Source organism: Zea mays, chromosome 7 (genome assembly GCF_902167145.1).
Source record: "Zea mays cultivar B73 chromosome 7, Zm-B73-REFERENCE-NAM-5.0, whole genome shotgun sequence".
Taxonomy (NCBI): Eukaryota; Viridiplantae; Streptophyta; class Magnoliopsida; order Poales; family Poaceae; genus Zea; species Zea mays.
Genome location: NC_050102.1, coordinates 3,778,605 through 3,790,865, shown reverse-complemented (window position 1 = coordinate 3,790,865; position 12,261 = coordinate 3,778,605). Strand labels below are relative to the sequence as shown.

Below are 12,261 nucleotides of genomic sequence, written 5' to 3'. Positions count from 1 at the left end.
AGACCGACCTAGACTCCTCTAATCGACGTAAAGTCGAAGGGAGGCGGAGAATTTGGGGATTGGAATACTAAACTAGGGCTAAACTAGAACTAGACTAGAACTACTCCTAATGCATAAGGTAAAAACGAGTAATATATTTGATTTGATCGATTGTTGGGGGTTCAATCGGCCGTAGCCCTTTATCTATATAAAGGGGGAGGTCTGGATCCGCTTCTAACTGATTTCCGAGTTAATCCCGCGGTTTTAGGTAACAAATCCCACGAGAAACTAGGAACCCTAACTGACTCTGCGCACGCGTGGACCGTCCGCGCCACCACCGCAGACAGTCCGGACCGCGGACCGTCCGCACGGCTATTTTGGTTTCGAACAGCTAGTATTCATGGACATAATCAACTCAAGGAATTTGCTAAGAAGAAAGTGCTACGATTTACCAAATAATGATCATTGTTGTATTTTATGCGAGATGAACTGCGAAGAGACCACTTATCATCCTATATTTGAGTGCCCTTTCAGTGCCGAATGCTGGAATTACGTGGGTATACACTGGGAGATTTGGAAACAACAAAATTCGGCTATCTTTAGAGAATCTGTTATGTCCTTCAATTCCTGGAGGACATGCTTCAATTCCACGCCGAAACTTCAAATAATCAGATTTAGCCCTGAACTTAAAATACTTGTCTCTATGTGCCTTTCTTCTCTTTAAGCTCACTATCGCTTTCTCCGGAGTCCCTGTTTTTAATCTTAATAAAATCTATAGTTGTGGGGTTTTCGCTGCAGCCTTTCTTTGTCAAAAAAAAATTTGTTGATATCTTGGGAAATTTGAACAGAGATGCCGTTGGAAGACCCGACTCTAGAAACTGATTCTTGTAATGCTAACATAATATTGGCAACTGAAAAAAAATATATATAGCGTATCTAAGTTTAGTCGTATCATTAAAGCAGACCGAAACTGAAGGAGAGGAGCAGACGACGGTACAGTTCCGATTCCGATATGATTATCCGGTAACCGGCTCCTGGGCTGGTTTATTGAGTATGGGCCAACCCATGTAGTACATTCCAGCCCAGCTACACGTCTTCTCGGCCTTGCAACAAAGCAACGCGTCCCGTCAAGGGTCACGTCACGTGGAGTGGCACCGCGCGGGCGCGCGGCGCTGCTGGCCGTACGTGAACGCCGCCGCGGTAACCCGGCGGCGTCGGCACAGAGGAACCACGGTAAATTCCACTCCAACTCGCCTTGTTGCACAGGTCGCCGTGACGACGACGACCGAGCAGCCGTGGTCGGCAGAGCAGTGCTGAGTGAGTGCTGACGACGGTCGGCGTGGCCACCAGCTGTGCTGCGTGTTGTGTGTGTTTCGATCGGAGACGCAGCCAGTATGTGTTCCGTATGTTTCTTGAACCGGTGATTAAATAAAACCTCCTGACGAGACGAGATTGCAATCTCTGGCGATGACTGTTGCCAGGCCGTTGCTGTTTTGCTGACGACGACGCTAGCTGTTCATGAGCAGTGGTCGACAGTCCATCCAATTACGCACCACGCGCACACCCCCACCAACTTGCGTTGACACCAAAGATAGGTAGATAGAATCAGGCAGCAAAAAGCAAGCATAATGGTGCCTGCATATACTATATAAAGCACATAAGTATTATATAAAAAACCCTATATATAGCTCTACCCTACCTACTGCCGACAACAGTTGCCATCAGCAAGCAGATCAGCTCTGCCCAAACGGAAGAAGAAAGGGGGGGGAAAAAGAACAGTAACACCAACAAGGAAGCCGACGGCTGTTGTTTCTGTAAGATCTGATGGATCTTGAGTTCTTGACAGCTAGTAGCGCGGTCAATCAGTTAAGCGAGCGAGAGCTATATATTTGTGGTGCTGTGACACGACGGGCCGTCTAACACCTACTCTCCATTTCTGTGCGAGCTTGCCTGGCTCTCGATGGATATATATGCATGGCCGCCTGCCTCGATCGAGCTCGCCCGTCCTCCCAGCAGGGCAGGCAACCGTAGCTTTCCCACTCACTGTCCGTCTGTCCCGGCAAACACACGTACTATGAACGGCGACGCGTCAGCGAACGGTCGGTCACATATGCGCAGCGTCGTCCCTCGACCTCGACGTGATCCTATCCTCCTTTTTACAGCGTGTTTCAACCGTCAGTTGTTGGGGAGCACACTGTGCTTTCAACAGCGTCGATCCTGCTAGCTAGTGGCTTTCTGCAGTTTGCAGTCCTCGTCGTGGAACGAGAACGACAGCGTTTTGCTTTCTGTCTGTCAGACAGGATGAGGAGAGCGCGCGTCTGCGTCGTCCATCGAGGTAGGGGTATACATGTATGCTGCATGTCGATGATATCCAGGGAGTTGGAGCATTTCCTGTCCATTGCAGGCACTGCACCAGCTCAGCTCCTGTGTTACTGTCACCGCCCCCAAAGTACCACAGGTACCATTATTAATTGTTGGTGAGCTGAAGCTGAACTGAAGCAGCAGCAGTAACGAACAGTATCGGGTATGATACCATACCATATCACACATACACCTGCGCCGTGCGCATGAACGGACGAACGCGGTTGGGTTAGGTCCGCGGCCACTGCCACAGCTAGCGGGATGATTCTCCGGGCAATACGCTGCAGCAGCGCCAGTGATTGCCGGAGCGGAGAGGGATCTTGTACATGGTCGCCATGATCGGGACACTGTTCCATCCACCTAGCTCGTTGCAGAGGTACTGCGCTACTGCCACCATGAAATATATGCAATGTTCCCTCTCTGATGCTCTCTCGTCAGGACCCTACTGCCTTTGAAAATCCATTTGCCCCATGCCCCCTTGCCATCTATCCACATGCTATCAGCATTCAGCAGCCAACAACTTTTTTCACAAGAAAGCTGACGAACAAAGATGGTACCACTACACCAGATCCACGAATGAAACGGCAGCACTACAACATGCATAAACGCTGTCGACTTTCTGGATCTTCAGAGCTTCAAACAAACAAGTGAATGTAGATCGGAAATGTTCAGCAATCTGAAGTTCCAATCATTCCACTGGTACAAAAGACATCTTCTTTTTTTTTGATCCAGACAGGCCACGCCTTAGCATGCATCATGTTCCACCAACCCGAACCATACAATCATACAAACAGGCAGCTGCTTGCCGGATTAATCACCCAGGATTCAAGTTCCAGAGATACACCTAGATTACAAGCCGCCAAGCGGAAATTAACAACAACATTACAGGAGAACTACAAGCCATGCATAGACGCTACATCGACCGACCCACCCCTTGGCAATCAGCAACAAAAATTCCACAACAATGTCCTTGCACCGCAACACTGAAATATACTCCCACGGTCCGACGATTGGATAGGCCCCCACAGTCGTCCATGGAAGTGTGTAGTTCATGAACCGAGGCGATACATGCCGTCGGCCATGAACGGCCCGTCCATGTACAGAGCAGCGGCGTTCTGCGGGTGGAAGCCTTCCATCATCACGAAAGGCATGTCCTCCGATGGCTTCCAGTGCCGTTTCCTCTGGTTGATGAACCAGTTGTTGATCTGCTTCTGGTCTAGGCCCGTTGATTCTGCGAGCGCAATCTTCTCCGTCTCCTGCTCGAACAAACATTAAATCAGTAACAATGTTATACAATACATTCTGCTTCAGTTCATGGTTCTGAAGCAGTGTTAACATCGCGTAAAGGTCACGGAAATGTGTTATCATTCTTATCATGACATGGACGATGGCGTTGTGTTTGTTCTTTATACATATGAGCATTAATGTATGGTATGAGAGATATCAGATAGTATATCTTACTGAAGGGTACGGCCACTTGTAGTGCAGCTCCCACCAGTGGAGGAGTTTCTGCCTGGCCTCCTTTGGGAGCTTCCCTTTCTTCTTCTTCTTGGAAAACTCCTGCCTGAGGCTGCTCAGGTAGCCACTGTACTTCTTCAGCAGCTGGTACTTGAGCTCCTTGTCCTCCGCTCGTGGGTCAATCTCCGGCGGATCGTTCTCGCGACCATTCGGGTCCATGTCATCTTCAGAAGAGCCAACACCTTCTGATTTACCATCTGCAGACAAAGCTAGTTTTTGGTGAGATCACATGCATGATTCCAGTCAGAGGTTTATTATTCTGTCAAAATTTCAAAGTGTTCCAGTTTCGTCCACGTTGGACTGCTACCGATCAAGTGACCACATCAGAAAGCCCATAACTCTGTGTAGAGAATAATATCAAATGCTAGGGTAGGTCGAACAGTGGAATTTTAGAACAGCAATATAATAGTGTGGCTGCAGTTACGATTAGAATATTGCCAATGGAAGTAGTAAGATAAGAGCATTTAATATATGATTGACACAAGAAAACAAAAAAGACCAGATGAAATCAAGAATGTGAAGACCATAAATTTGTGGCCTGTCATTACATGAACCTGCCCAGTCATACATGATACCTATGAAATAATGCAATGTCGCAACTCGCCAACTACTTTGTTGATGAAATTGATAACAGAATCATCAGAAATCAACGAGAGAAAATTAAAGTAGCAAGAACAACTAGTAAAAACTTTCAACTGTAATAGATATATGCATACATTTTGCATCAAACATAGTTTCAGGAAAGTTCTAGTTTAAGTCAAACAATGATCATTGAAAACCTCAATAGATGTAAGACAGTTTTAGTTGGTTCTAAGCAGAAAGGTTCCAGGTAATAATGTATCTGAAGAAAGGCAATACTTGGAAAACAGAAATGGAAATATAAAGAAAATCAGACGATTGTAATTGGATCAATCAACTTTTGAGGTGCGGAATACAAGTATCTCAGCAGCAGTGTGTAAGTGAATAATGACGTTGAAAATAAACAATGATATATATGGGCATAACTTCATTTCAAATGATGGGTAGGAAAAGTGACCCTTTAATAAGGGTATCGTGACAGAGTTTGCTGGCCGAGCGATGATGGAATCATACACAATATCATATTATACATGATACTCAACAAGGAAAGTTCATGCATCCTTTTTCCATGTATTGTCAGCAAAGAGGAAAAAAATACTTTACAGAAAGGGCTGTCTTGTGGTCTTTCAACAGGTATAAAAATTTTAAAGAGTGTATGTTTAGTATAATAGCTGTGGTTCTGCCACACGATTTCCCATGTATACTATTGCTTGTTCTATGTGTCTATTTTTTCATATGCATCACAATAATTATAAAACATGAGTTAGCATTAACATTTTATACATGGCATGAAGATAGCAGGAAAACAAGGGCAGTATTTGTACACCAATTAATTTGGTTGCATAAACTATTAGCTTTTAAATCAGAATTGAGATCATAATAAGAGATAAAATATGGGTTATGTTCTGATAAAATGGTATTGAAACTCCGCTGAACCTCTAAAACATGTAAATAAGGCAGATTTAAATTAGGGTCTGTTTGGGACACGGTCTCGCATGAACTTGCCTGCCAGGCTCCTGATTCTAGCCCCGATCGAAATCGAACGTCTAGAAGCATTGCCTGGGTCAGGCAGCTTTGGTGGGGAGCAAACCAAACAGACCCTTATATACTATCTGCATATACCAACAAATTACACAAAAATCCTAAGCTAAGTGGGAAAGGTGGGCAGTGCACACCTATGCTTCAACGCATATTTTTAGATAACGGAAATAAATCCAGCTTTCACCTATGCTTCAACACATATATAACATTTATCAACGTTCTTAAGCTAGTTTCATATGTTATTAATCCATACAAAAAGTAAATCCAGTGCTCAAATTATCACTAGCTAATTTTATAGCTTGGGTGCGGGATGACTAATATTCACTACATCCTAAAATGTAAGGGATCAAATTTTGTCCTAAGTCAGATTATCCTGATTTCCAAATTTATAGAGACGACCACTAATATTTATCACATCAAAGAAGTATAATATGAAACCATATTTTCATAGTGTATCCAACTATGCTAATTTGATGGGACAAATATATGTTTTTTTTCCTATGAAATTGATCAAACTTTGACTTCAGACGAACTTTCAATCATGTGTATTTGAAGACAGAGAGGGAGTAGCAAATAAAAACAAACAATTATTTAACAGAATAGCCAATACACTTTCTTGCTGAATGAGTAGAAATGATGAATCCTGCCAATTAACAGACTAGTTCTAAGGTATGCATGAAAACAACCCTCCATGTGGGGAATGGAATTTTTGTGACAGGAATGGTTACTTTCCAACTTCTGGATAAAGAACAAATGCATTATCAGATGCACAATATAAGATCTACTATTTATTCGAATGGTTAAAACAGAATGGTGGAAAAGCTGAAACTTTACGTCAGAGCCCGGACATTCCTATTCAAGCATCTAATGTTGACTACATGCAGTAATCTTAAATTGACCTCCCAATATGACACTACCAAGTTGTTCCCTTGGCTTTAATCCGAAAGGACTTCTACTGTTTCTACAATGTTTTGTCTATATGGATTGCAGCTGCAGCAGTACCAACAGCTAGCTTTAATCTGAAGTGAAGGCTTTAACCCGAAATAGTTTCTACTATTTATACAATATTTTGTCTCTATAGATTGCAATTGAGGTAGTTACGAACAACTAGCTTTAATCCGGACTGAACCAAAAGACACAACACAGATACATTAGATCCTACCATTTCACGATTCAGAAACAGGTGCAATAACTAAGCTAAACCATCAGTGGCTGAGGCATAGCAGCTTTCTGAGACTGGAGATTTCGGGGTGATTTCTGTTGTAGGAAATATCTGAACATGCACTAAAACCAATATAAGACGCCTATCTATAGATCAGCGGCCTATGCTCCTGTACACAGCTTGGCACAGCCAGAGTGGCGTAGAACAGTTCCACACAGATCTCCCCCCTGGCCCTGTGTAGCATAAACACAAATCTGCAAATACACTGTAGTAGCTGCACCGCCTGCACGTCCAGATGCAAAGCAGGCCGGCAGCACCCCCCGGAAGACACGAACGGCGACTATCTCTCTCTCACACACACACACTGAGACGCCTGTGCTGCTGCAACCCAGCACGATGGCAGTAGGAGTAGGAGTACTACAGTTGAGACAGGTGAAGAAGAACAGGTCAGCCATGGCACCATTTCCCAATGCACCTCTGATCTGTCTCTAATCTAGTACTGTACAGCTGAGATGCAAGAAAAGAAGAGATGCATGGGACGGGAGAGACGGGATGCTGCTAGCTACGACTAGAGTAGCAGCAGCAGCTATACCTACACAGTACACACAAAGATGTAACGAGCGAAACGAAACAGACGGATTCTCATGCCTTGGAAGTTGGAACCCTAAATAATCAACATCAGAGGCAGGCAGGCAAGCAAGCAAGCTTGCTGTCACTTGTCAATTGTCAGTTGAAAAAGAAAGGCTAAAGAGAGCAGTCAAGGAGTAGCTTGTGCTGGATCCAACCCATCAGGTAATAATATTATTAATAATAATAGGATAAGATAATGCCAGCGGAGATGGTGATTAAACAATGGCGAGGAACGAGAGGAGGCTCTGGCCATGCGACACGGCGCCTCACTGTGCCCTCGATGCCAACCAAAAGCTCATCCCGTGGCTAACCCTTTCGTGATTAGACTATGTATTAGCGCGTGCTGGGGGTTATCTGATTGGTGGTTAATTGGATTTTTTTAATTAGGAGGATGTGATTAAAGTAATGGCGAGGGAAGGGTCAGAAGGGCGGGCAGGTGCAGGTTAGCTACTAGCTCACAATGGCAATGATCCACATCCACCCCCACTATCTAGAAAGCAGCCATTCCCAATGCGGCAATCCTCATCCTAGTATGTGTGGTTGTGGCGATATAAAAACACGCGGCCGCCGTACGTACCGCCGCCATGCCATGTACGAGCGGTGCCGGCGAGAGCGGAAGGAGGAGGGATCGAGCAGCAAGACGACCCCGATCGGTCGGTCGGTCCATCTATCTTACCGGCGAGCGAGAGGCGCGCTGAGGAGGAGCCGCCGCCGCCGGAGATGCAGTCGAGCTGCGCCTCCACCCGCTTGAGGAACTCCATGGCCTCGTCGATCGGCCGGGTGAGCTCCTCCCGGTACTTGACGAGCATGTTACAGTACGCCTCCTGCACGCGAGCAATCATGCGTGGGATTGGAAGAGAGAGATGAAAATAGGTTAGACTCGAGCAGGCTGTGTGGATTGATGAACGGGGACGGGATCATGGGAACCGACCATGAACTGGTCCAGCTCCGGGTCGCGCGGCTCGTGGCGGCCCGGCGGGCGCGCGTCCAGCTTTGCCGCCATGGCCGTCAGCCTCTCCAGCACGTCCGGCGGCGCGCCCACCTGCAATCACACAGACACAGCGCGCGCATCATTTCATAGCCACCGTGCTGTCCTGTGACTGTGAGGGTGAGCGTGAGGACGCGACAGGCGTGGATAGATTTACGCATCAAATTAAGCAAATCTCGCTTCACGAATCAAGATATAAAAAAAGATGCGGTTTTTCCGACGGCAGGTCACGCCAGCCGGGGTCGGGGTAGCTCAAGCGAAGTACTTTCTGGCAGTCGAGGTAGGCGGCGAGGAGCGCCGAGTACTGCGGGTGCGCCACGATCTTGGCCTTGATGGCCTCGGCCTCCGCTGCCGACATCTCGGCGCCGTGCCTGGCGTAGTGGTGGTGGTGCTGCTGCTGCTGGTGCTGCTGCGACGACGACGGGGCCGCGGCGGCGTGGTGCAGGAGCGCGAGCGGCGCGCCGTAGTACGCGGGGGACGCCGTCGACAGCGGCAGCTGCAGGAAAGACGAGGAGGACACGGCGGCTGCCGCCGCCTTGGAGTTGGAGCCCCCGCTGCTGCTCCCAGCTCCGGCCCCGAGATTCCCGAAGCTCTGATCCATGGACGAAAAGGAACCCTAGCGAGCGAGGGAGGGATGGACCGTGTCGCCGATCAGCAAGGAAGGACAGCGTCCGGTCACTTTAGATTCTCTCCCTCTCTCAACACTAAATCACTAATGGCGGCGGCCGTCGAGCGCACTCCCTGCCTCTCGCTCACAGTTTTGGAGAAGAGACGGGGGGAGAGGCGGCTAGATATTAATGGGGACGAGAGACGGAGGGGAGGGGAGGTGGAAGGGAAAGGGAAAGGTGTCCTCGGCTCCTCGCACTCGTAGCCGTAGAGGGCAGAGCAGCAGCGGCTGCACTGTGCACTACTGCCGGCCCTGTGTGGAATCGGAATGTGGATGGCTGGCTGGTGGCGACCTCTTTTCTCGCGTCAAATCTCACTGCAGCAGCGGCAGCACGGGACGTATGCCGCCGTATGGGTATTCATCTGAAAAAAAATTATATCCACGTACGTATGGCTGCTCCTCCATGAGAAAATGAACATGCATGCCTAGGTTAAACCAAAAGGACAATAATAACCCTCCATACAGATGTTAAAAGTGTTTCCAGTATAGAAAACCAATATAAAATATATTTTGAGTATTAACTGCTTCCTTTAACATATCGTTGTCTGCAAAAACAAAATCATTGCTATCTTAAAAGTTATTTGTTGCACAACTCTATTATTGTAACAAGTTTTATATATCTTAAAAGGGAACATATCATATGCAAAAACATTCGACGGTAGTCTTGCGTCACACGCATATGGGCCCTGATTGTTTCGGCTTCTGACAGCTTCTAGCCACCAAAAGCTGCTGCGGACTGCCAAACGTTCAGCTTTTTAGCCAGCTTCTATAAAATTCGTTAGGGAAAAAACCATCCAAAATCTACATAAACACATAATCGGTTGAGTCGCTGTAATAGTAGGAATCCGTCACTTTCTAAATCCTGAGCTATATGAACAACTTTATCTTCCTCCACACGTAATCGTAATGATACTCAGATTCTCCCACAGCCAGATTTTCAAAAAAGTTGGACAGAAAAAAGCTGAACCAAACAGGCCCATGGTTTCCTCCCATTGCTTCTCGCCTACCAGGCAGGCTGTTAATTCACATATAAACGTGAGAAACTATCCCAGCCCAATACGACAGGAAGTGTCACGCACCGTAGCGCTCTCATGTATCAGTCCGCTAGCTAAGTAGAACGGAGTCGTTCCGTTCTACTTGGCTCTTCAACCAAACACTACCTAAGGGCGACCAAGCAAGCTATAAAAAAGAGGATTCAACTCCTTTTCTACACAAACTTTTATCGATATTTTGGCTAAGATAAAATATAACATTTATTCTTATCAGTTTAATATTCAATCTATGGATTATATGTTCATTGTAATATTAAATTTAAGGTATTTTTTGGGGTCGTACTACATACACCAAGCGCACATCTGTTTTCCTCTCCCCGCTTCTCGTCTATCAGTGGGTCGTTAACCCACAGATGGCGAGCTATAATAAAGCGGTTGGCTCATTTTCAACTCATATCTTTCTCGACCTTTTGACTAAAATAAAGTATAATATTTGTTCTTTACCAGTTTAATATTTTATCTGATATGTGGAATATATGTTCACTTCAATATTAAATTTATTTTTATAATTATTTTTGTGGAAGTGTCTAACACACTGGTTTACTAGGCCGTCGCATCATGTGATTATATTTTCTCTTCGTTTAACTTTGTTTCTTTTTTTTTGACCAGAATCAAATTGTATAGAAAATTGTATTACCTTCTATAGAGTATAGACCCGATCGAATACATATAACATCAAAACATGTTTCATGAGAAATTTAATAAAAAATGATTCGATGTGAATGTCGATGTGTGTCATCTACCAATACATATTCCAAAAAATGTAGAAGCAGCAGTGCTCAAAATTCAATAAGACGGTGAAAGTTTGAAAATTTATCCGTTGTTATATAAAGGTTTTACGCGAGGAATGTGCATGCATGATCGGTGCCCTTTTTGCTAGCGAATGACTATTGCTGCTGCTGTATGTACCTGGAGAGGAGTCCTCAGTCCCGGGTCCCGGGCTTGTGAATTGTTGCATCCGGGTCATGTCATCTGCCGGCCGGGAGTGACCAGCCGGGAGACCAGGACAAACCACAGGACGCGTACTCGCACGTGTCGCAGCTCGCTAGCTTCTCGTCCGTGTCGATCGATGGAGTCGCATCGTGTGCCCTCCGTAAAACGCCCTGCAATGTGCATGTGTTACGTGCTCTCTCTCTCACACACACACACACACCGTTCCGTCGTCCGCTTTTCACCGCTGGGATGATTCTGGGAACGAGAGAGACAAAAGATGAAAAGATGAATCCTTGGGAAAGTAAAAAAATGCTTGTCATATATACCCAGCCTTTTTCCCCAACCGTCCCATGTTCTTCCTACTTTGTGTGTGCGAATATAAATTTTCACGCAACTCTTAGACTATCTCTAGTACTTACTCATCCACATACTTATATTCAAACTTTAATATGTAAACAGTATAGCCTACCGTGCAAATAGTACTTTTAGATAAATTTTAGGTAGACTGTGCACACGATCTTATGGCTAGTTTAGAAACTCGATTCTCCTTCAGAATTGGAGTTTAAGAAAAAAAATAGTTCTCTCGCCCAACCCTCTCTTGAAAAATACATTTCTTCTCAAAACAATAAAAGTTAATTAGCGATGATTTTGATTTAGACTAGGCATTTAAAGCATAGAAACTCATTATATATATGTGTGTGTGTCTTTTGAGTATTTGGGTGTTTAGGTTTATAATAGGAACAGGGTGTGGCAAAACCTTCTATGTAAGAAACACATGTTTATCAAATCCCTAATTCAAGTGCAACATAGGCCAGAGCATTTGCATTTTTGAGTGGCCTCGTGAAGGTCAAGGATGTTTTTTTGGCGAGTGGAAGCTTCGAAAAACTATGTTTTAGGGGGGGTATTTGGTTAGGAGATAAGTCGTTTAGTAAGGTTTAGCCCAATGTTTATAGGATATCAAGAAGAAAAGATGGTATATATAGTGGCAAACATCCTATTATCCTAAGGACTATACAACTTAATATTTCTTTTTGAATAAGGTTGGTAAGAAAAAATCTTCCTTTCAGTATGGGCTGGTGTGAAAATTTGTCCCAATCAACCTCACCAATTGTTTTGGCGGAGCCATAAAAAATGGCAAGTTCATGGTCACATCTATGTATAAGTCCATAATTTTGCAAGGTTTCTAGAAAAAACCTCTCTCAAAGTTAAACATACCACTAAAAAATGTTTTTTGGTAGTTCAAAAATGTTACTTTTACTAAAGATAACTTAGCAAAAAAGAAGTGTTGTTTTTAACTCTTTAGAAACCATCTGACATTTGTTGTTTGATTGACACTTTACAAGCTTTGTTT

The 12,261-nt window shown here is 45.0% G+C and overlaps 1 protein-coding gene and 1 long non-coding RNA gene across 2 annotated transcripts; both read right to left on the bottom strand.

Moving 5' to 3' along the window:
- Positions 1-849: 849 nt before the first annotated feature.
- On the bottom strand, positions 850-1,897 carry LOC109940902 (uncharacterized). Its single transcript, XR_002263633.1, has 2 exons — positions 1,679-1,897; positions 850-1,552 (listed from the first exon to the last, which is right to left on the bottom strand). It is a non-coding gene; the product is annotated as an uncharacterized lncRNA (long non-coding RNA).
- A 1,229-nt stretch (positions 1,898-3,126) lies between these two features.
- On the bottom strand, positions 3,127-9,180 carry LOC542255 (rough sheath 1). Its single transcript, NM_001111861.2, has 5 exons — positions 8,524-9,180; positions 8,202-8,312; positions 7,947-8,094; positions 3,802-4,055; positions 3,127-3,596 (listed from the first exon to the last, which is right to left on the bottom strand). The coding sequence occupies exons 1-5, from the start codon at positions 8,857-8,859 to the stop codon at positions 3,390-3,392; spliced, it is 1,056 nt and encodes a 351-aa protein (NP_001105331.2). The 5' UTR covers positions 8,860-9,180; the 3' UTR covers positions 3,127-3,389.
- Between the last annotated feature and the right edge of the window lie 3,081 nt (positions 9,181-12,261).

Excerpts from the sequence above, each read along its gene's own strand:
- LOC542255 (NM_001111861.2), bottom strand. The coding sequence starts at position 8,859 with ATGGATCAGAGCTTCGGGAATCTCGGGGCCGGAGCTGGGAGCAGCAGC. Across the intron at positions 4,056-7,946 it reads AGCGCGCCTCTCGCTCGCCG|ATGGTAAATCAGAAGGTGTT; the intron begins GTAAGATAGATG and ends CTTTGTCTGCAG. Across the intron at positions 3,597-3,801 it reads ACAAGTGGCCGTACCCTTCA|GAGACGGAGAAGATTGCGCT; the intron begins GTAAGATATACT and ends TTGTTCGAGCAG.